The 24,945-nt window shown below is 40.5% G+C and overlaps 1 protein-coding gene across 1 annotated transcript; it reads right to left on the minus strand.

Moving 5' to 3' along the window:
* Positions 1-1,582: 1,582 nt before the first annotated feature.
* Positions 1,583-8,061, minus strand: LOC118792530 (F-box only protein 30-like). The gene is made up of 3 exons (XM_036550405.1): positions 7,693-8,061; positions 3,393-5,542; positions 1,583-2,635 (listed from the first exon to the last, which is right to left on the minus strand). Exons 2-3 carry the CDS (start codon positions 5,523-5,525, stop codon positions 2,432-2,434), a joined length of 2,337 nt encoding a protein of 778 aa, XP_036406298.1. The 5' UTR covers positions 5,526-5,542; positions 7,693-8,061; the 3' UTR covers positions 1,583-2,431.
* Between the last annotated feature and the right edge of the window lie 16,884 nt (positions 8,062-24,945).

Raw genomic sequence — 24,945 nt, forward strand, 5'->3', positions numbered from 1 at the left:
GACCACAGTAGCAAATGTCAGTTCTATTAGCATTGTCATTTGTCTACCCAACCCAAAAACTGACCTTTAAAAACAGGACAACCTAATAGACTGATGATTTCAAACACAGTTCTAATATCCTCCACAGACATCTATTAGGGTAACTGTATTGTATGAATGTATTCAAATGTCATGCTCTTTGAGGTCGAACATTTTGTTATTGTTCAACTGTATACATCTTAATTATGCAACACAGCATTGTGCCGAAGGCAAAAATAAAATAAAAAAAAACACTTGTCCCAGGGAAACGGCTTCTCTTTGTTGTGTTTGTAAATATACATATTAAGATGGGTACACTTCTTGACTTGTAAACTTTGAAACTCTTATTAGTTATTAAATATTATCTATCATCACTTGAACACATAACAAACACACGCAGGTGCGTGCACACACACACACACACACACACACACACATACACACACGCACAGGCACACACAACCTAGATAATACTGTCCGATATGTTATGTTAGTTGCGTTCACCACAAAGCTACTGAAGCATATGAGTATATTTTAATGTACCAGATCAAGTACACTTCATTAATGTAACTGACAGTAATACATCTTTTTGTACAACCCTGATACATAAAAATGGATCTGGACAGCTACTATATACAATACACTGCAAAGACCATAATAGGGAGACACTGAGTTTTAGTTCTCTACTTTTGACACATGGAAAGGAAAAATGTGATGCCATTCATGGATGAAAGTAGTAGCAGTATAGCCTCTTTGTGGCCTCTCAGTTCAACCCACTCCACTCGTTATCCTTCAAATTCTAATTTTCAAGCATTACTCAACAGAAACCTGAAAATTAAAAAATCTGAAAGATTAAGTGTGAAAGTACATTTCCTCTACTCAACAGCAACAAAATCACATGCATCAAGTTTCACTACACCTTGTACAGCTTTCTTTTGGGATTTGCAGAACAATTAACAACATGCTAATCTCATCTTTAGGGCAGACATTTTATCTTTTAGAGATATTCTTCTCATTTTTCTGTGTCTATTGTGTAGCTCGTTATTAGCAGCAATTTAAGTCAAATAGACAATACACATGCAATGAATCTATCATTGGACATGGCTGTTAAACAAAGTCCTCTGCTTATGTAGTTAACTATCCACTCAAATACTTTATATGGAAAACTACAAGGCACAAAAGGGGTTAATTTCTGGCAGAGCAAAGAAATTAGTTTTTTGCTCAAATGTAGATCCTACAAATTTCAACAAATTTCAAAGTCTTTCATTTGAAAAAGTACTCGTAATAATAAAACTGTATTCCTCAGAGGGGGCATCCCCTCTGTATACCTCTGTATAACAAGATACAAAAAGTCAGAAAAGATTCATTTAATAATTTTCCTACTGTCCATTGATTCCTACTGTCCATTGATTACTGTTGTATGTAATCAATAATTTCAACAGGTAGAGCATTGTGCATGTTTTGTGAGTCTATGTGCATTTGCCAATGTTGATATAAACCCCCAAAAATCAAGACACTGGGTTTTGTTTGTGTTCAAGAAATGTGCACAGCTAAATTAAAAATAAACAATTGTTATTTTGAGAGTAAAGTGCTAGGTGATCTTTATGCTACAGTATTGTTTATTTATTGCTTAACAGAAAAACAAACAAAAGCACTGCCTAGAACTGAGGTTCAGTATACAGTATAAAAATGCATACCACCAAATTATAGTCAACAATTCACCCATCAATCTCTCTCCATGCAGAAAAATGACAGTATGAAAATTAGGTGCATAAATCCATGACCTCCTTTAATGCTGAATAATGTCAAACTTAAAATGTCAAGCTTCAGAAAAAGTGTTAACCTGTTATTGTCAAAACTAAGCTTTACGTAAGGTAATGTTATATGGTGAGCAAAGAGGATTTTTAAATCACATGCACGTTTTAGTGCTTCTTCTGAGAAGCGCAAATATGTGCACATTTTCAGTTTGGTCAGTATCTTAAAAAAAGAGGAAAAGAAAATTCCTTAAGTTTCTCACTAAAAATGTGCATATTTCTCTCAATAATGTTTTAATTACCCAAACAAGGGAACTTGAACACCAAACCATGCAAGATAATAGTACATACAGACATCAGTCCCGCAGGGAGAAAATTGCAGATAAGTATCAATAGAAACCTACCATGTCCAGCAAGTCAAGTGTTATTTCATACATTAAGGCTCTTTTCATCTTCAATGCAACACAGTACTGACTTTTATATAAAAAATAATTTTAACATCAAAAACATTGCTTATTTACACAGTGATCGATTATTTCATGTAAAAGTACTCTTCAGTTGGTAAAGTATCTAATTACAAAGAGGTTACATAGAGTGTTTTAGCTCTTTAAATCTGATTGGAAGAAACACAGAAGGTTGGGTTTTTCTTTCCTTTTGTTTTATAATACTGGCTTAAGGACCGAACGCAGTGACCGTCCCTCCTTCGTGAGCTCTCTGGTGAAGCACATGCACGGCAAAGGGATGGCCTCCTCCCGTCGCTCAACGGTGTTGAACTTGCACTTCTTAAGATGGTCGGCCATGCTGGTGATGTTGGCGAACTTCCACTCGTTCACCGTGCCAAAAGCTGTGCTGAACCTCCACACCTGGCGGAACATAACGTTACCAACACTTCGCTGAGGCGTCCCGCATGCAAATGCCAGAGGGCTCTGCCACCAGTAAACATTAAATAGGCTGCATTGTGGGCCCCTTGAGACCCGTTTCTTTGCTCACAGTCAGAAAGGCCTTTGGCACTGGGCACAGAACAAACAATCCAAGGGATATAGAAGTGTACAATTTGACAAACATAACTGAGAAATTCCAAATCGTGAAATTTCATCAAAGGTGGTTTTGCAGTTAGCATAATGTATAATAATAATAACATGAAATTTCCCATGTCTTTTGAACTTTTTTGATGTTTCCTGCAGAAAGAAACTAGTTAAGGTACTTAAGGGGGATTAAGAACTGTTGTGAGATCTTTAGGGGCAGTTTGTTTAAGGCTAACCCTTTTGGTTTTGGGCCACTTACTGTCAGTGCTCTCTAAAACTGGATATACTGCACTTTTAATTTTGGATAAACTAGGTAAAATGGTGGACTACAATTCCTTGGATAGAAAAAGCTGTACATCCCAGAAAAAAAAAAATCTTTTGTGCCCACTCTGCCCAAAAATCTACAGGTGAAAGTTATTACAGAATCCAGTGATTACAGGATACCAGCCCATACACATGGCATGATGTTGCCCTAAGGCATAGCACCTTTACCCAACTACACGGAACAAAAACCCTGCTTTCTAATGCTCAACACAAAAAACAGAAATAAAGGCTGATATTTTACATTAGCGAACCAAATAAGGAATTAGCCTACCTTGTCTTTAATCTGCCAAGATGAGGGTCCGAATGGATACTGCTTCTTCTCCCATAGGAGAACCACCATCCCTCGAACCTGCAGCAGGCTGGCACAGACGTCCCGCATCAGCCGCGACACCCTGGAGAGCTGGCAGAGGCTGAATCCGTCAAGGAAGCCAGCTATGTGCTGGAGCACCTCAAAGGGAAGGCTGCTCAGGTGGTCACAGTGAGAGCCGCCATAAGAACATATGCTGCTAACCAGTGGTCCGGCCAGTGGAGTAGACGTGCCAGGCTGCACCCCAAATGACCTCAGGTGGCGGTCATGGATGATCCGGTTTCCCTGCACGGAAGGGCAGAACCTTCTCTGGGAGTAGGTGCAGCCGTAGTAGGCCAGGGGGCAGCGGTGCTCCATCCAGCCATTGAGGCCGGCGTGGATGTCCCCATGCACGTTCTTGAAGTGTGAGGAGAACTCGTCCCGCCGGAAGAGCTGCCCGCAAACAAAGGTAAACATGGAGCGCTGCTTCGTCTGGTACCGAGCCACACACTCAAGGACAAGGTCCAGCCTGAGGGTGTGGAAGGGGCTGGGGTTGGAGAGCTGGGGGTTGGCGTGGTCGCAGGCGGAGGCCGAGGCTATGTCGCCCACCATGGTGTTGGTTGCCAAAATGGCAGACGGGAAGGAGAAAGTCTGTGTGCCGAAGTCGATGCGGTAGCCATCGACAAATCGGCTGTCGGAGATTCCCCGGCCGCCGGGGGAGTCCCCCAGGCAGAAGAGCAAGGCTGCAGTGATGAGGTCGATTCCGTGAAGACCCATAGGGTCGTCGGTGACTTCCAGGTCAGACGTGTCCACAGCCTTGTCTTCCATTTTTGCACGAAATGAGTACGGGTCTGTAAACAGGGTTCTCCGCCCATTGAACGCGAACACCCCCATCCCTCTGAGCATTTGGAGGTTCTGCAGCTTGCGCTCAAACCATCTGTCCTCAAAGTCAATAGGTAAGTGATGCAGTGCATTGTTCTGAATGATATCAGGAAGTAAAATTGGTAGTGGCAAAGGTAGTGGTGGTGGCTGTGAACCAGAGGGTTCCTGTACTGCAATGGGTATGGAATGATTTAGTGTCTCTGGCCTGTTTACTGGCTGGATGACCTCCCAAGACCCATTTGTTTCAAAGTGTTGCGACTCAGCTGCCTCTAAATCCATTTCGTCCAGCCCGGCATCTTTTAGACCCTCCTTAGCACTGTGAAAACCATTACACAGAGGCTTCTTATCTTTCTCAAACAGATTTAACATCCCGTCCTCTTCATCTCCTTCAGCCAGCTCAAGTTCATGAAATCCATTACGGTCTATCCACATCTTCCCGCCATTCACATCCACAGCGGCCTGGTGATCCATTCCCCCAACCGCTCCAAGTTCACAATCAGACTCACTGTCATTTTCCTTCATGTCAACATTCTCAAAGTCCAAAACTTCCACTTCCACCCCATCATGGAACTGTCCGTTTCGTTCAGCCTTCTCCTCAGGTATGTTTCCATTGATTAGGTCCATTTCCTTAGTCGCATTACTGAGGATGTCCAACGCAGCAGCTAAGCTTCTGCTCGTCTCCACTGTGGCTTGGTAAAGTTCACTGTATGACTCCTCATCCAAACCATTGATTCCATTAGTGATTTTATCCTTCGGCAAGCCTGAGGCCACAGCTATCTTTTCAGTCATGCCAGCTGGTTTGTCGCCATTTTTTGACACCATAGTAGCCACCTTAAGCGATTCTAGCAGCATCCGCTGATCCTGTAAGGCTAAAGCCATGTCCAGCTGCTCTACCTCATCCACGTCCTTGCTTAGGTTTTCGTAGGATATGCGATCTGCGTAGCTGACAGGCCACCGGTTCCACTCCATGGTGCAGCACACCACACTTGCTGGGCATATCTCGAGGTGCTCGGACATTTTGTTCCGAGCAATCGTAAAGGGGCAGCCAAAGCCGCTGTTCAGACAAGGCACTCTCTCGATCGGACAGAGCAAACGATGCTCGCTGGCTTTACACGAGTGAAAAACGGCTCCACAGACCAGAGAGCAGCTGATGAGGTCGCAGGAAACGCCAATCTCTGGCCTGGCCATACACCTCCGGCTCACGCAGTTCATGCAGTGGGTGTGCTGCTCCTCCATTTTGGGGGTCAAGGACTCTACAACACACATGAGGAAAAGCAGAAGTGAATAATTTATTAAAAGCTGAAAAGAATTCTACTCATAAGGTCACAACCTTCCCATTGTCCTGTATGTAATGGTGCTTTCAGGAGAACTGGGAATAACAGCTGTATTGTGGCCTCCAAGGAATAGGATGGACCAACCCTACCTTAAAGCCTACTTCATGCATCATTCTAAAATATTTTAGAAAAAGAAGGACAACATACTCATACTGTGATGGTTTTTGAACAGAATTCTGTGAGGGGTGGTTATCACGTTTTATAGCTGCATATGCTGTGATGCTAAAATAGTGCTGCCAACAGAAAATAACTGGTCATTTTTATGGCCATTTTTATCATGTTTTTTCTAGACATCCTTAAAATACTGAAGCCTCTTTGGAGGACAGTCCTTCCAAGTTGAAGGTTAAGGTCTATTCTTTGAACACAAAGAATATCAACCTGCCCTCCTGTATATGGTAAGGGTCAGTTCATAACCTGCTAGAAAAATCTGATTTTTTTTTCTTTTCAAATATTGGATTTCATTCACCAAAACACATCATCCCCCTTATTATTATGAATCATTCAATGTTTAAACTCAGGCTGTCCTGTTCCTGTAATATTACAGACTTTTACAATCCGCCTATCAACTTCAGCTGCATGAATTCACACTCTAACATCCACAGAGCTTGTTCAACCCAACAGAAAAGGCTTGATCCACAATGACATGAATTACAAAGACCACCTTTGCACTCACACGACCTTTTTTCATATCATGTGAGAGTGAAAGAAGTTGACATACTTATTTGCACTGCAGGTAGTTCTGGTACAACAATCTATGAAACAATAAACTTAAAGGTCTGTCTGGGTTATGTCGAGTTGAGCCCATGAATCCTACTTTCCTGCACATTCCACTCTAAATATCTGAGACAAACAAGACTTATTATTTGTTCTTATCACATGATAGGTAAAGCCGAGTTGGTTCCCATAGTCTGCCAAAATACTGCCGAAAACAATGAACGAAACGAGAAAAAAGATCAGACGTATTCTTCTGAGCATCTTAACATTTTAATTTATGTACAAGGAGAAATGTATACACTATAGAGACTAAACAAGAATTCATTTTTTTAATCTAAATGTTAAAATTAGATTAAATCCAATCCATGAAAGAATGCCGTAGAAGAAATGACAGGAACCTGACTTAAATATGTCATATCTCACCAAATTGAAACGCCAATACAGCTAACTACGCATGGGAAAGAATATAGACTAGCTAGCTAGCTAACCTAAAATCTGCATTTACATAATTCATTTTTATAAAGGCAGTTCGTTGTGAACACTGCCAAGTGGCTAGACAAGCTGATGCACGACGCTGTCACGAGAAATGTCAACAACAGACATGCATTTATGATTAGCTGGCTAGCTGCTGGCCGCGGATGTAAACATGTATTCCTGCATCTAGCCAGCTACCAAACAAACGAGCTATCTTTACACGAACTAGATTATCTAAGTTATCTGATTAAACACCACATTCCACATGGGTATAACTAATCAGTTAGATTGCTAGATATGTAATTACACCATCACTACTGTGTCAAATTATCAAGTAAGGTAACGTTAACTTTGTTTACTAACGTTATAATCTTATGTGCTCGTGTTGACTTTAACGTTATACTAAATCCGCAAACAAGCTACAAGCTAGTTGATTGTTTTCAATAACCACATAGCTAGCCGGTTTATTAGTTGTCAGTTGTACACTCGAAAATCATCTCCGTCACCAATAGCTAGTATTCGGCCTTCTTAACTTTGGACTTACATGACCGGCTTGCTTAAGACAAGGGTATTCGGGCTGTAGCCAATTTCTTAACTGGCTACAGCTAACAGGCTCGCTAGGCTAGTGTTATTGTACCAAAAAAATCTGTAGTCACACAGGAACAAAGAGGACTGAAGTAAATCGGTAAGTTGACTTCGATCTACCTTATGTTTTGTGTCCGTTGATTTCTGATGCCTCAAAACGCACCGTGTCAAGTCGGGACTCGCACACACATTGCCTCTTTTATGCCGTGAGTGACTCCGCTCGATTTAAAGGCAAGCTAGCTTGCTAAACTTTCTGCAGTCTCATAAACAACAAAAACTCTACAAATCCTTCTTACCGTGGCAGTGTGATAAACCAGTTGCTCTCTGTCACTCCGGGTCTGTGTAACCTTGTTTTTTACCCTTTGGCTTGTCAAGTAGATCTGTCACTTGATGGCTTTACTTTTCGTTTATTAGACGTATTTCTGATTTCTTTTTTCCAGTCTCCTGGCTTGTCTCTTCTGTCGGTGTCTGCTCTTTTCTGGCTGGGACGCCAGTCTATGATGTCATTACGCATTGGTCGAAATTCGGCGTACTGCTCGGCTTGTGTTTTGGCAGAAGTACTGTGCAGATTCTGCGCAAGTTCACTTCTCCTATATGAACGTATCGACTGACGAAACGAGCGAAGTGTAAACCACAAGCCAGTCATATAATATAAGGATCAGAGAAATTGCTCACAATCTGCGCAACTATGATCCCCAAACACCCTTACTGATTGTGTTTGAGGGCGTTATGCTGCAGAACATTCTGGGCAGATTCACTGATCATTTATAAGCGTGGATCGGCTATAATAATTTGCTGACTGAATCAGATGAGCCACCTCCAAAGAAAAATAAATCACATCTGAACAGAATTTTGCGCGGCTTGACACCCTCACACAAAGCTATTGTTTATTAAATGGCAGCAATTTAAATGAGATGCTACACAGATACTACTCGATTTGTATGGAAGCGTTTTCGTGATCGCTAGCAACCAGCATAAGCGCCTCCGTACCATATGAAGATCAGTGGGTCTGCGCAGAAGTGATGCCGGTGACTAAACAGATTTAAACGGGCGCCATGCTGCTGTCCGGCTCAGTTGTATTGCTTGTCAGCTTGCTTCACAGGTATCACAGTACTTTGACCACAGTTTAAGGAGGAGGTACGGTGTCCGAATACAGAAATATTATGCTTTATTGTCGCATATAAACACTGTAAGAATAGAATTAATGTATATAATTGGTAAAAATGTACAGACATTGCAAGCGGTAACTGCAACTTCTTATGGAATTGAGGCAAATATGTAAATCAGTGAACTTTACAAACATAAACACCATAACTCCTGTTACAACTAATGATTGAGTAATGCCAAATGCCCCTTACTTTTGTGGTGAGACCTGTGCAGATTCTATTTTTTATTTATTTATTTTTTCATCAGTATTGTTATTTCAGGATTTGAGAATGCAGATTATTTCAGTTTGCTTTCCACTGTTGCAGCAATCTGACCAAAGGGATGCACAATAAAATCAATTTTAAATTAGAATGCAGTTTTGGTGATGTCTTAGAGGACAGTTGCTGAAACCCTTTTGGGGTATATGGAAAAAGTAATGTCATTGTTTTTACAGTTTTTTTTTCTTTTCAGAAAATTTCCATTTCTTATATGTTTATTACTGAAATATAATTACGACCCATGACCACAAGCCAAGAGCCCCTGCATGGGACAGTGTAATGCCTCTGTTTGGCTGAATCACCCCAGCCTCTCCTCAACAGTTCCGCAAAATGACGAATAGGCCATGTGTTCTCATGTAGCAGAGCTATAGAATACACGTTGTAATATACAGATTTTTATGGACATGGTTTTTAGGTTGCTAAAAACCTAAAAAGAGTTGCTTTACAAACAAAGCTTTTGGTTGAAGAGCTCAAATATAAGCACAAGACAATACTAGAAGTGGGGCCTGATACCATTGCTCACAAGCCTTACCTACTAGAATAACTACTCTTTGATGATCCCCACATTTGTCCTCATAATAACAGAAATATTAACAGACTAAATCTCCATCAGATATGAAATTCAGAGTGACTCAAAGGTTTTTTACCTACAAGAAGGGAAATGAAAGTACAGCTATAGATAGATGGTTATCTCAATATAGCCACTATACATTTCTCAACAAAACGATTCATATCTTTGAATCCAGGCTGCTGAGGGAGTGGGCACTCAAAAGCTGGCAGACTCCCAGCTTACTAGGAGCAGTGTATGAATACAGAGCTTTGGAACTCTGGACACTCCTGAAAAATGCCATTGTTTGCTCATGCATTTCTATTGGGACCCTATGAACAAGAGCAGGAGTGCTCATCCCTCTTGTGCGGACAGTGGACTCTGCTGTTGCCATGGCGTAATGTCTGACCTCTGCTGCTGATTCTCATGCTCTGCCACTTATTGATTTCTTCCAAGCCACATCTTCTGAGTGGCAGCTAGGTCCCCCTTTAGTGGCAATTAAGGGTGGAACTCTGTAGCCTTGGAAACGGCTTGGAATCCTTGGGAACCATTCACTCCAGAGGCGGCTGCTAATGGCGCAAAGCTAACTCAGCCAGAGAAATTGCTAATTTTCTTGGCAACCACACTTGCTGTTTCATTCCCACCAGCTGATTATCTGTGTTTCCCGCTGCATCACATGAAGCCAAGTGTTCTTTCCATGGGATAGTTACAACATATGGAGGTGTGTTTGTATGTTTTGCTGTGTGTTGCAATTTTCCCTCCTCCTCCCCAACCATTTGCTTTCCAGTGTCTACTAGCTGCAGCTAAAATATTATGTCTTTCCTTTAGCAGCTAGTGAGGTATTGGTGTGTTTCCTCCTGGTTTGTCATGTGGGGTGGGTTCTGGGGGTTGAGGGGACCAAACGGGTGGTGCCAGGACTTTTTAATTTAAACCTTGTATGGGACTAGTTGAACCTGTTGAAAGAAGAGAGGGGTGTGACACTTCATGTGACCTTTCCAGACACCAAACTCAGATCAGTATTTAATTTTAGAATAAACAGTTGATAATCAAGAATCGGACAGCTGTTTGCCTGCATGGGCTGTGTCATTAGAACACCATGACCATGTGGTATTTGTGTGTCTGGTGCATCTATCAGTTTGATTGTAATATTTTTATCATTGAAGTTGAAAGGCTCTCTTGTCAGGTACGTTATACACAAGTGTGATTGCTGCCAGAAGGCCTGGCATGCAGAAGCTTTCACCAGAGACAGCATAAACAGAAATCTTAGCACATTTCATTGCGACACCGTCGCTTGCAGAAGAAAATACTTGTGGGTTGTAGAGGGCAGACACAGCTGTCAAACTGAAATGTATATGGTGTCAGCTTTGGGGTCAAGTGACAGCGGATGGAGAGGGCTCGTGCCGCTGATTCATTGGGCAAAGTCCTTTCTGTGACAAGTTTCTGCAATACCCCTTCAGAGGAATGTTTGTAAATAAATTAATGAGACTGAGAGCCTGTCACACACACACATACACACACACACACACACACACACACACACACACACACACACACACACACACACACACACACACACACTCACACAGGGGACACAGCTTAATGAAGCTATTCATTGTCTACCTCCTGCTAGTTCATAGACCCATATCTGATCAAAGTCTGAATGATCATATCTGCTTTTTGAAAATCATATCATATTTCATGATTATATGTCATAACACATTTGATCAAAAGATAATTAATTACAACTTCTATAAATTACATTCTACAAGTCATATTATATAGAATATTTCACAAAGCAGTTCAGGTTCAGGAAACTTGCTCAGGGGTACAATCTCAGTTGCCCAAACATGACACCAAGCTCTCCAGACAGCCGGCATACTGCCTCACTGGTCTGGGTTGCACAGCACCTCTCCTGGCGAAGAGTGAGCTAAACAGGCATTTACTGTATGAGGAAAACAGCTGTAAGGCCTTCTTGGTTATACACAGAAACAGACATTGCTTAGCAACAGGCTTGCTGGAGAGGGTATAAACACATGCGTTATACTGACTACAGAATAGGCAACTTGAAATGGCTGGCGCACCAGTCTAAAACTGCTCCAGTCTAATAATTAATGGCAGGAAAGCAATATGTCAGTTTATTGTCGTTATGTTTAAAGTATAAATATCCAATTGAGCCTGGTAATACTGAAATGAAATGAAATAAATGATTCTAGAATTTTGTTCATGCATGACTTTTTCATTTTGAACTTTTGAACTAGGATGTAAATGTTGAATTTTTTGCATGTTTTCTGGGCATTCAGCCAATTCTGCATTATTCATGTCAGTATTATATACAGCACAAGCAAAGCTGATGCATTATATGACTGCCATGCACTCTTAATAGAGAAAATAGCTGCCAGGTCTTCGCAGTGTGTTGGCAGTAATTACTGTCAACAACAACTGCAGTGTAATCAACATGTAAAAAAATCTCAGGTAAATTGTGTAGTTAAATATATGTGCTGTAAATGTTGCATATCTTGAACAAATGCAAACAGTGTAGTCTTGGTGTGTGTCGACATTAAAAAAGGTTTCACTCTGAAAGACAGAAAATATATCACTAAGATATGTAAAGTGTCTGAAATAACACAATTGGGGATAATCTTTTTTGAATATTCTCATGACAATGGCAATGTTTAAATAAATAAGCTGTCAGTTGTGTTGAAGATTTAGTTGTAGGCAATTGAAGTGTTTTGGAGTTGTGCTGAAAAATCACAGCTTCTTTTTGTGTGGATGCATACTGCAGGATGGTACAGTATGATTCACCAGCCTTCTTGCCAACATTTGTTTGTGAAGGAAAATGTCTTCTCCACTGGGTCAAAGGCACATGTTTTGTAATTGAAACCCATTTTTTTCCATGAGTTTTGAAGTCTAAACGGAACTATCGGTCACCTTCTGTTCCAAAATCTCCCGAGGTGTCATTAGAGAAGTACTGCACCAGCCATCCATGGAATAACCTTACAGGAGAAGATATGCTTTGTTGGTGTTTTTCTTTCTTTCTTTTGGATAACGTTAAATCCAGCGCTGGCCTGCTTGTGCTTTTCAGGCTCATATGCTAAGGCCTTGTAAAGCTTTAAAACTGTAGATTGAGATTTCTTCACCAGAAGACTATTAACCTTCAGCTTGCTATAGTATAAGTATAAGGAAAGTCAGCAGTGCAAAGCATTTGTATGTGCAGTGCTCTAACCTTGAAGGGTGGGGATTTAAAGCTTATAGGAAAGTGCTGTAGTTAAATCCAGCTCTGTACATTTGTTTATTCAATAAATTGTAAAGGTAGAGGCTGCATAAATGAATAATATAATAATAAATGGCATTGTAGTATAATAAAGTATTTCAGTGATATTTAGGGTACACCTATAAACTGCCCCAGAATAATATTCCCCTCTGTCAAATTGGAAAAGCAAGAATAAAATTGGCTGGGACAATGATGCATGTCCAATTCACAGCTTTTCAATACAGAGCCGTGATTTCTGGTTAAACACAGATAATTGAGTGCTTTGAGGCTTTGCTCCCCACCTCCTTTTTACGGCTTTGAAAAGGACCACTCTCGGGGAGCGAATGTAGCGAAGTAGAAGCGTGGATAGTCTCATGAGGAAACGTGACTTCTTGACAGATTGGCGCCGACTAAGGTGACATCACATGAATGCAACTAGTAAAACCACACAGTTGCTTAACCCTGTGCATTTCATCTTAAATGTTAATGTCATGTAAAACAAGGTCTCATTTATTTCACCCCATTAAGCTATTACTTTCTGGCATGAATCAAGATGGTGGGAGGGATCTGCAGTTTGCTGACCTTTGGTGGAATCGTTTGGCGGACAGATATCTTTCAGTATGGCTAAAACGATGTGAAATGGTGTGATTCATTGTTAGAGTGTTTTTAATGTCAAGTATAAGGGGGATCAAGGTTACAATATAAGTCCATTCCCAAGCACTAATATTTTTACTGGATGTGCTATGTATGGTTACAAACTTACAATTTAATATATGCATTGTTAAAAACTTAAGATGTGGTTTTACGTAGAGTAGCTGGCTTTTGTCAGCTGGAGGCACTTTATTGATGAAATTAGTAATTAGGAGAAAAAGAACTCACCTAATCAATGGTGAAACAATATTTTAATTAAGTTCATTAAATTCTCAGACCTTCATTAAACCTTTCAGTCAAACACTTAAACATGTATAAAAAATATAAAATTCTGAGTTTGTACATAAATTGCTGTTTCACTTAGGAAATTAAATTTGTCCATTCTCAGGGTCTACACTTAAGATATATCAGTTAGACACTGCTGACTCTAATAAGACATCAGCAACAATCTATGAATGTTTACATGACCTCCAAAATAAAGCATGAACTCCAAAGCAGTCTTTAACATGAGGTAAATGTTTCAATTTCTGAAGATTTATTTTTAATTTTTAGAAAAATGCAAGTTACTGATGCAGGCACACATTGCAATTATGGTAATTAGTCTGATCTACCCCAACTTCCTGTACCTTAAGCAATGTTCCAATGTTAACCAGTTCCTGATGGTTGCCTTAGAAACAGCACAGTGCATCTTTTTTTCCTCAGAGGTACGCTGTGTTCATACTAAGCAGAAAGAAGATGCTGCGTGCTTCAGAGTAATGCAAAATCTGCTGATTATCAGTGAAAAAATGTTTACAGTTGTTGAGTCATGACTGGTGACTGAAAAGACATTTTCTGTTTAATATGAGAGGAATTCAGCAGAAGCACTGTTAAAACATTACAGAAGCTCTAAGCCTGCAAGGTCACAAACTGAGAGGTTGTTCAGCACTAAATACATTTACATTTTCAAGTTAAGAAGAATGGACACTTTGACAAAGAGTCAACCATCATGATGCATTTTTCTTTGAATATCAAATTTAAGCTAGATTTATTTTATCGTCCATTTGTACTCACTGAATACTTCATGAATTCATCACTCAAATTAAAGAGTAACCACACACTTCCCCCACTCCCAACACACATAGTCAGCTGTCAGAACAGAAAAGTTTATACTGAAGAGATTGAGACACAGAGGGGAATAGATTCAGAGAACAACTGCTCTTTCTGTCTGTGGGTAAAAAATGTCTACTGTACGCTACAATCAAAGTGGTAAAGGTAAGTTGTAAAAAGAGCATTGGATTTATTTACATGGGTCACCATCAGCAAACAGAAGCCAAAAGATTAGTCCTTTCCAAGATATAATATCTGGTCACCATGTCAAACATCCACATTCTAAACCAAACACCAAAATCCACCAGACATGGCCAACATGCAAGCCAATAAACATAGTAAACGTTACTTGAGACAAAGTGACAATATGGAGCGTCTATGTGTGTGTGTGTGTGTGTGTGTGTCCTTTTTTCACTAGGACAAGAAATTCCAGAAAGTCCCTTTTACTGCATAAAAAGGTTCAGTGCATTAAAATGAAAGAGAAGCTTGTCTGTTGGGATCTTTGGCTTGCCCTGGACTCCAGTCCTTCAGAGAAGCAAGCACCTCAGCGCAGCCATAGTACAGTCAAAGGACGAGGACAGGGTACCCCTGGATTCCAGAGACAGCCTGAGATGGAGACCTACAGGAGGGAGAAGAGGAGCAAGAGGCAGACAGTGGTGGAGGAGGTGGGGTGCACCAACAGCTGGTGCAACAGGAAATAAAGGCTGGTAGGTGGTTTATGTTGGATTGGTTTGGGGAAAGTGTATATATACATGTAAAATACGATAGAGAGAGTTTAGTTTTGTTTCACAGACCACGTTTTTATGTCTATAGAAGAGGCAGGATATGGTGTTAGAGAGTTTTGGTCAGGGGATTATCCTGCTTAATGGCTTAAGGGTTTGATCAAAATGAGAATGTGGAGGTATTTCAACTGTAATTTCACATTTGTTCAATTACATTTACAAATGAAGAATTCAGCATGAAAATTTCCACTCACCATTTCAATGTTAACCAGACCATGAAGCATTCCTTCCACTGAAGGAAATAGAACATATTCATTAAAAGGAAACCTACAGAGATAATATGAAAGGATGAGCCCAGAAAAAATGTCTGGTAGGATGTCACAAGTGTTCATGAATCCAGCTTTGAGTCACTGAGTTGGAGTATGCTTGCTATGTCCAACAATATAATTTCCCTGGATTTCATTTGCAACATGTTTTCTCTGGTTTCAAAACTTCAGATGAATTTCAAGCTCCATGAGAATACAACAGGATGGTTATACATAGTGCTGACAATCCTTTTTAGAGTTTTGTAAAAATGAATGGGCTGGATCCTAGTTTTACGTACACACACACACACACACACACACACACACACACACACACACACACACACATACACACACACATTTATGTTAAATCTAATCTAAAGGGTCTACAGGAAATCACCAGGAAACCAGGAAACAGTGAAGTGAGCAACTGGAAAATTTACTTTATATGTAGGACTCTTAAAGCAGACGGGCTAGCTTCCATAATGTGTCAAGCAAATTTATGCATCACTATTTTATACTATCACATTCATTATTGTTTCTTCTGCCCAAAGCCAGAAGAGACTCCTGGCATCTGATCGGCTCTTTTACATGCTCTGTGTCAATGATGGGATGCAAACAGAGTGAGACAGATCCTTTCCCATCCAGTTAATGTAAGGGATCAGTGTTAATAAGGAGGAATTACAAATGTTAGGCAAATATTTTTTTTTTCTTCCACAAGCATGAGGTAATTATTTAACCTCACAACCACAAAGAAGTTTATTTTAAGAATCTTACTCATAGTACAGATATTTATCTCACTTTCTAAAGTTCTGTAGGTCCAATAAGTCTGTGCTTTACTGCTGTTTCTACAACAAGGGACTAAAGCTGTCCTGGAGAAGGGTCATGAAGACAAGCATACACTCACTCCTTCTGACTTGTGCATCTCATAAGTGCAGTCTTCATTCCTGATGTGGGGAGCTTTTTCTTCCATTATATTTTGGCAGGCCACGGTGCAAAGTTTGACCAGGAGTAATTACCCTCTGAATTCAACTGCGGGTCCTAATTAGATGGTTTGGAAAAAGAGAATCACATTTAGCTTGTTTCCTTAGTGCTTGCACCAACAGACACAGTCTGCTGGGTTGTCTGCAGAGAATGCTTTTGGTTAGTTTTGCCTCAAATTTTAAAGATGGGAAGCGAATGGAAGCACTTACTGTGGGCATAATTCATCTGAAGCATGAGAAAACATGAACTGTAAACTGAGAAAAACATTTAGAAATGTTTAATGAAACTGTTTTAAGCAGGAAATATTTTATTGCAGTAGAACGTGCTGTACAATAGCTGCTCTGCTATTCCGACTGCAGTTATGGGATTTGTGTAATCTGGTGCTGTCTGCTGCACTATTATTGTTATTGCTATTAATAGACTTCTATGATTCTAAAACATCAATATGGCCAACCCTTCAACATGGAATCTACAGGTCTGTAATTCAGCTGGTCTCACAGCACTCTATACCAAGGGAGGGAATTTAAACTGGTTCAATTCAGGTGATTAGCTAGATAATATGATACATTTCCTGTATTAGATGTGAACAGAAATCTTTCTCATGGTGTGTGTGGCGCAATTCTCTCTGTGACACGTGACAGCATGCGGTGTGCACATTGCAGTGATCTTCAGGTGGGGGAATGTCTGAAATGCTCTTAGTGATTATGCACAGATCATACTGAGAAGCATTTTTCACATATTAACTCATTCCATTATTCATTTATGATTACACTCTAAAGGCCCAGAAATGGACTTTAAATTTACCACATACTGAGGTTAAAGAAATTATGCTTCAGTAACCAATACAGTAACCATCTAAAACCATTCTGATGAGGGAAAAGAAGGTTCCAAAGAGGACTGAACAGAAATTATATTCTTTGCAAGGAAATGGAAATAGAAAAAATATAAATAGAAGTACAGTATGTTGCACTGTCCTGGTCGAGGTCCAAATCAGTGGGAGCAGAATGCTAAATTACAGCATAGTTGAAAGGAACTGAGCTGCAATGTAAAGGTCAGTAGCTGTCAAAAACGCCTTCCTCCTAAATACTGCAATTACAAGAGAATGACATCAGTGCAATGGACATGGGCTCAGACTTTCAAGTTCCTGGCAGACCCAAGGCTTTCTTGTCAACTGGCAGCTCTGTGTCCTGCTGTTTGCAGGTTAACCCACTGTGGATTCAGAGAACGAGGTGGCAGTCAAGAGAGTCCTCCAAAATAAGATTGAGCCACTAGGGGGAGCCCAGGTGTTCGTGCAGACCAGGAAATGAGCGTTTCTCAGCATTGATTTGGCTGTCATGCTGTGAAACCTGCTCTCCTGTGTCACCTTGTGTGGTGAGGCTCGCACACTGTGAGTTTGGGCTGCTGACCTCCGCATTCAGATCTTGCATGTTTTGTAAGATGGGCTGTAGAACAAGGTAGGTGTCACATTGTACTGTCAAAGGTTCTCTGCCAGGTGGATAGCACTTCACAAAGTCATAGCACAGACACACACACGCACACACATATTTGCATGGAAACAGATAACATGTACTCATTCACAGAGTTATTTACACACATACAAGCACGTATAACACAATACACAAACATATACGCTTGCAGATGTGAACACCCTCCTGATAAGAGGACATGCATCACAACCAGTTACCTTTTAATGCTTTTCTTAATAGCATCCAAAGTTCTGATCCTTTTAAAACGCAGTGCAATCAGCAAGTCTCTCTTTTAAAATGGCCATGTAACTCATGAATTAATTGGCTACAGCGCAGTTAGTCGCCGACTTCAAAAAGGCTGTCAACGAAGTGTGCTTTTTAGTTGCCTGTGACAGTTCAGTGAGCTGAATGAGAGAAATTAATGGGCAATGAAGACGGCCGTGGCAGGTGGCCTCGCTGTCTGATGAGTCCGATGGCACAACTTGCTTCACAGGAAGCTGGGCAGCAGCCGGCTTTGAAACAGCAAGTCAAAGCCCATCCCATGACACGGATGCACAGGACCGGCGCGAAGCTCGTCTCTGATGGATGTTCGCTTCACAGAGCAGAACGCCGTCAGTATGCTGGCTGACACAAGAAGAAATGTCTCAGAATAGCCCTTTGTGGATCTTATTGAATTGTTCATATGTCAGACTAATGACATTCTGCTTGGGAGAATGTGGTGGAAACTGTTGTCTATGACCTATGTGTAACATTCTTGATCGAAAATGGAACTGAGGCTTTTCGAAAAGCTGAGATTTCCTCCCCTATTGGCATTTAAGATAGACATTTTAATTTTCCTAAAACAGAATTCCAAAGTTGCCTTAGTTAAGCATTAAGTAATATTAAGAAATATCATAATCCCTACTGAGGAATTTACAGTGAAAAAACCCAAATTTTGATCAGTAGAAAACAATGTAGTTAATTTATATTAGTATAATATAGTTAATTAGGATCAGTGGCCTTATGTAAATTCAACTGTGGAGTTTTTGGAGTGGATAATAATAAAAAATACTGTATATTAAACAACTAAATAAATAAAAATGTAAAACTGAAATGATATATTTAAAGAGAGCACTGAATGCTATTAAACAAACATCTGAAGACTATGCACTCAAAGTCAATGAATATATGCAAGTTTCCTGAAAGGCAACATATCTCAGGATACCAGGATAAAATTAGTGAGCAAATTTAATGGTGATGAATATATGAAATACCAGGTGTTCTAGTCAATTCCAGCTGTCAGTATTGATGTTACAGTCCTTTTGAACAATGGACGACTTACCCTTTCATTTCAAAAAGTGATGAGAAAATGTGATTGACAATGGAAAAACATTTTGTATTTCACGAGAACACAGAAAGCCAACGTAGTAATGTATCCTAAGCTTCTATCTACCATTCACTCTCCAATGCTATTCCGAAACAGAGTGTGAGCTCTGGTTGTTGTACCACAGATCAATCTGCTGCTTTTACCTTCAGAAGACAAGGTGGTGTATCACTTACAATACTGCTCTTTTACATCTGAAGGGTAGATTAAGACAACCCCTTTTAATGATCTTTACCTGACTAGCACATTGTGGCATCTGGTTTTTCCATTTAATGTACCTACAATTTCACACATTTTGCAATACCTGCAAGATCAGCTCTATATAGTAGATGATCTGTATGAGCTAGGCTGTAGCAGGAGTCATAGTAATATAGGAGGCAAGGGGATTGATGTGCTGACCATGTACTACAGTTTTTTAACGGATATCAATCTACGTTTACGCAAAATGGAAAAGTTTCTTTTTTAAAAAGTGTGAAGGAAATAAAGGGAAACAAAGAGATGGCATTAATATTATGACTGATATGGTTTGATCACACTAATCAGAAGTCACATTTTCTGTGCGTAAGCCTCTGGAAGATTCTTGAAACTGCCTAAATAAGCTGTGCCAGTGGGATTTTTTTTTTTTTTTTGTCTGGATGTCTTTTGTGGTTGTTGTAAATGAGAAGTTGTCACTATCGTTCTAAACCGACCTACAGTACCTGGTTAAATAAATGTTAAATAAAATAAATCAATTTCATGAAGGAGGTTCCCCAAGATGCAGTCCCCCACGGTGAAGCATTGTGTGCTGACCCTGAAAGATATCGGACGCTACAACATTAACTTTGTCCCTCTCATTCTTGTCACAGTTCATTTGGATCAATATCACATCTGCGCCCAGCGGGCATTGGCAGTGTCAGAGGCTGTCCTCTCCCACGTTTCTTATTCATCGCTCACAGCTCCGCTGTCTCGTCCCTGCGGAGAAGATGGTGAAACTCGAGGGCCTGATTTTGGCTTAATTTTATTCATGTCTGCTTCCTCTCCCACAGGACGTTTGCCTTTTTCATGTACATATCAGCACGTTTACCTCATATTGCGCACGTCAATGTGTGACAAAGGGTTCATTTTTATTCTAAAATTGTACCTGACACACTGGATATGCACATTTTTTTCAGAAATCCTAGAGCATTTTGAAGGATGAGCATATGTATTCATCATTTTAATGAAGACATGTCTTGATTTAATTTTAGTGCCAGACAGTGTTTGTTCCCGACCTCCATACATGCAATTTGTGCCATGAAGACAGATCTTCCATTTGCAAATTATGTTATCCAGTATTGATCGCCCCACAACAGCTTGATCAATAATTCATCTGTGAGCAATATGAGCAATATGAAACTAGACCTTCCTACACATACACACACACACACACACACACACACACACACACACTCACTGAAATCCTGTTTTCAGTGAGATAAAACTGAAAATCCTCATTGAAGTCCATATCCCAGCAAAATAACAGACCTTGTGTCAGATGAATATTCATGATGTTTATTTCAGAGCTGTCCTTGCACAATGAACACCTGTTCAACAGTGATCCAAAGTGCTGCTTTTTTGGAACTTAATGGAAAGCATCTAAAAACAATAGATTATTGATGGGATTTCACTTTCCCCCCTTTTTAAATAATAGAAAAATCTCATTCATTGTGATAAATCCCTCCTGTACCTCTCGTCTTAGTGTTCATTGGACAGCCGGGGGCTAGCGGGGACTCCGCATTAATGAACAGTTGGATATCCTAGGGTCAAATCCCTCAGTTTCTACCTGAGAAGACTGCAGTTCCCTCAGCCTATGGCTGCCTCTGGCTGTGTAAAGTTCTCACAAGGCAAACTACAAAACAGTAAGTTCACCATGCTTTTAAATATGCACTTTTTACATAGGACTTGTGTGCCGTCTGTGAGTTTGTTAGAGTGGAGGATAATGAAGCTGAAGAGTCTCATTAGATCTTACATGAACTGATCTGATTTTTATGTACCACACCCTTACTCCTGTCAGGTTGCATTCATGCGTCAGTCAACCGAAAGGCTATGGCATGGTGCATACCTTAGAGGACTGGTTTTTCAGCAGTAAATTGGTAAGCTTGTGTTCTTCCAAGTGGGACACTGACGTTTTACCCTTGAGAGGGGCACTTATTCTGGATTTCTTAAGGTAATTCTCCTGCTGCTTAAGCTGCTTACATATTATGTACATGATATCTAAGTCTACCTGGTCAAGCTGAGCAGTTAAATCAGGTGAAACATAGAGAAACTTTGCGAAAACCTTTGCGATAAGCACTGTCTCCAGGTTCTGCACCTCTAGCATGGCTTCCCAAGCGTTTGCAGGGGAGGAAAATACAGTTGTCAGTCGACTAACCTGGTAAAATAAGAGCCGATTTCTTGATAGGTTCATAGAATGACTCTTCTCCTCTGCACCGCCTTGAATTCCGTCCAGTTCAGTCCAGTCCAGTGAAATCCAGCCCACAGCTGACATGGTTTTCTTTAGACAACGCTGGTCACACTACGAACACAAGAGGGCGCGGTTGTCCCAAATGCGGTTGTCTGTGCCTTTTCACACGTTTGACCTTTTCATGTGGGAAAGATATAGTCATAAATTCTAACGAATTTAGATAAAGATTCAGATAAACTGAAATTCAGTGTAATGTTTCAGTAAAAACACAATGAATGGCACAGGAGCGTTTTCACACAAGATTTTCTGACAGTCTGCTTGTCAAGCTGAAATAATATTGTCAGAAATAAGAATTTGTGTAACATTTGTAGTCTCGAGAATGCACACAGCTCTCAAGGAAAGTTCTTGGATGATTAAAAATTTGAAAGTAATGGTCTTACAAATGTCCTCTGTGTGTGTTGCGAAGTATAAGTTAATGTTTGGTATATCGCAGCTTCGATTTAGATGTAGAATTTTAAAAACCAGAGAAAAGACAGAAATGTCGTTTCATGACCTCTACGCCTACAGAATCTACACGACCATTTCTGCACATTGCATAAACTACTGTATATAGTTATCAAAAAGGCAAGAGCAAAATCATAAACACCAGAGGGCAGTATAAATTCACATTAGAAGGGGATTTTCATTCTGAAATAAACTATCGCTAAAGGATTTAATGTATTATTGCATGTTTCTGAACAAATATTTCTGTGGCTACTGCGTGTGTGTTCTGAAGTCGGTCAAAAGTGAATACACCTGGACCTCAATATTCAGTCAACAATTAATCAGTCAAGTAATTAAATGTTTGACAGATAGTTAGGAGCATAACTATTAGTTTAAGGAGCAGTTGTAATGTGGTGTAGTGGTAAGGAGTAGGGTTAGTGATCAAAGGTTTGCTGCTTTTATTCCCTGCTGGAGCACTTCTGTTATACCCTTGGGCAAGCTACTTAACCTGCAATTACTTCAGAAAATATTCAGATGGATAAAACTGTAAGGTGCTCTGGATGAGACCATCTACTAACTGACAGTAACGTAATTAAATTTGGGCCAATCCGTGTCTACTGTTTCACTATATTCAAATGCCTGGTGAAGCTAGATTTTAATCTTTTGAATTTCATCATATCAGTGTTTTCAGCTGTACCATACAACTCAGTGTTAGCACAAAATGTTTTTTTTTTTTAATTATTAAAACCCCTGGGGAAAAGCAGTTTTACACTCTTTCGCACTCTTCCTTCTATGTATATTGAGATATAATCTCAATCTAGGCTGGTAGCTGAAAGTGAATTCTTTTCATTTGAAATCCAAAGAGCATATGAATTCTCAGAAAATCATTTGTTATCATTTGCCCAACGTATTTATCACTGGTCTATCAATGCTGTTATCGGACACAGAAGCAAGGTAAGTAACATACTGAGAATTTCAAATTCATAATAAAAAATAAAAATTCAGTGGAGATGGGAATGCAAGGATGATTACAAATGCTTGTAATGGTTCTGCTCTGGGCTTTCACTCAGGTGAATTAAAATGTGCCCAACACCAAAGAGAACCTGTGTATGACTCATGTGCAAATATTGATATAGTGCATCTCTGACAAGTCTGAGGGAGAAAGCTAGTAGCCCTAAAGATGAAGTCCACAACTTGTACCTTGGATCAGAGAGTGTGACTTATCAAGGAGTATCTTCAATTATTAATGCAATTCTGAATTCCTCGTGGACAGGTGGATGAGTTCCCTTTCCCTTAAAACTAGCTCTAGAGGCAATGTTCCTGCCCAAAGAACTAGGGAAGTACAGATCCATCTCCAAAAACCCATCGCTTGCTAACTGAAAATGATGATAATCCAACTGCTCCATGGAAATGAGGGTAATACAGAGACCCAGACAGAACATGAGGCATTTCCCTCCAGTGGTTTTGCTTTTGCTCATGTTTGTGAGATCATCAGCACAATTTGTGTGAAACAATTTGCTTCTTCGATGATTCATGCTCTGAAATGGGTGAAGTGTGCTGTTGAATTCCACAAGGCTTGTTTTTTTTTGGGGGGGGGGGTTAATGTTTATATTCTCTGTGAAATCCAAGCACGGGAACAGAACAGAAAAATGAAAGTTGGCTGAAGACACGGCTTGAAAAAAATCACGCTGCACAGACATGTCCCCTTGAATGGTCATTTTTGTAAATCATCAAAAATTGTGCAAATCAAAATTGGTTCGTAACAATGGCATCAATATGGCATGTGACAATGGCATCTCATTCTGATTTGGTCTGAATTAAGCTATATAACACAATCTTGTCTGACCAGGACCCTGAAATATTGGTACCTGCTTTTGTGACATCTGTACTAGATTACTGTAATGCTTTGTTCTTTCATTTACCAGAATCCACATGACTGCAGCAATTGTGCATTGCAGCAAGGACTTTGGATTTTAATTCATACTCCTTACACTAATTGTTTATGTCACCAATTTAATTATTGAAGCAATTCAGATGAAGTCAGCTCAACATGGGCACTCCACCCCTACAGGACTTGCACTCCTGACCCTCTGGCCCAAATTCAGATGCACTGAGTCCCTTTCCAGGCCTTCAGCCACGGACACTGTCTGAAACGCCCCTCATAAACCAGGGTACTCTACTGTGAGCCGTGCGGTTTCTCTCTTTTCTATTCAATCCATCTGAAAATGACAGTCGTCTGCTCTGCCTGTATGCCGATCTCACTGCAGCGCCTTCTCCTCCTTGACAGGAAGACCCTGTGTTTACAGTGGAGGGGGTGGGGGAGCGGTATTAAAATAACACCTTCTGACACGCTTACTTAATCAGCGAGGGGAGAAAATGGAAAAGCATGGCGCCCTCACTCTCCTACTCCCCTCACAGATATCTGCCAGATAAAATGTTGCGTGTTTCCATTGTCTTGCTCTCTCTCTCTCTCTCTCTTTCTCCCTCCCTCCCTCTCTCTCTCCCTCTCTCCCTCCCCCTCTCTCTCTCTCTCTCTCTCTCTCTCTCTCTCTATCTCCCTCTCTCTCTCTCTCTCTCTCTCTCTCTCTCTCTCTCTCTATCTCTCTCTCTCTCTCCCTCCCACGGCCTGTCTCAGGCGTTTACACTGTCGCTGTTCAGCTGTTGCCGGCTCTTCCTCCACCCTGCCAGGCCCGTGTCAGAGCAGCACGCCACCGCCGCCGTGTGCAGGTTGTTTATTTATTCAACGTTTGAGGCCGCTGCTGCATCCTGTGTGCCCGTGCACTGTGATTGGCTCTTCACGCCTGCTGGCACTACCTTACCAGTTCCCGGTGATGCCGTTTCACATC

Source organism: Megalops cyprinoides, chromosome 17 (genome assembly GCF_013368585.1).
Source record: "Megalops cyprinoides isolate fMegCyp1 chromosome 17, fMegCyp1.pri, whole genome shotgun sequence".
Classification (NCBI taxonomy): domain Eukaryota; kingdom Metazoa; phylum Chordata; class Actinopteri; order Elopiformes; family Megalopidae; genus Megalops; species Megalops cyprinoides.

Bases quoted from the DNA above. Each gene is read 5' to 3' on its own strand.
- LOC118792530 (XM_036550405.1), bottom strand. From the start codon at position 5,525: ATGGAGGAGCAGCACACCCACTGCATGAACTGCGTGAGCCGGAGGTGT. The intron at 2,636-3,392 runs GTAGGCTAATTC...ATGTTCCGCCAG, and splicing joins CTTGGCAGATTAAAGACAAG to GTGTGGAGGTTCAGCACAGC.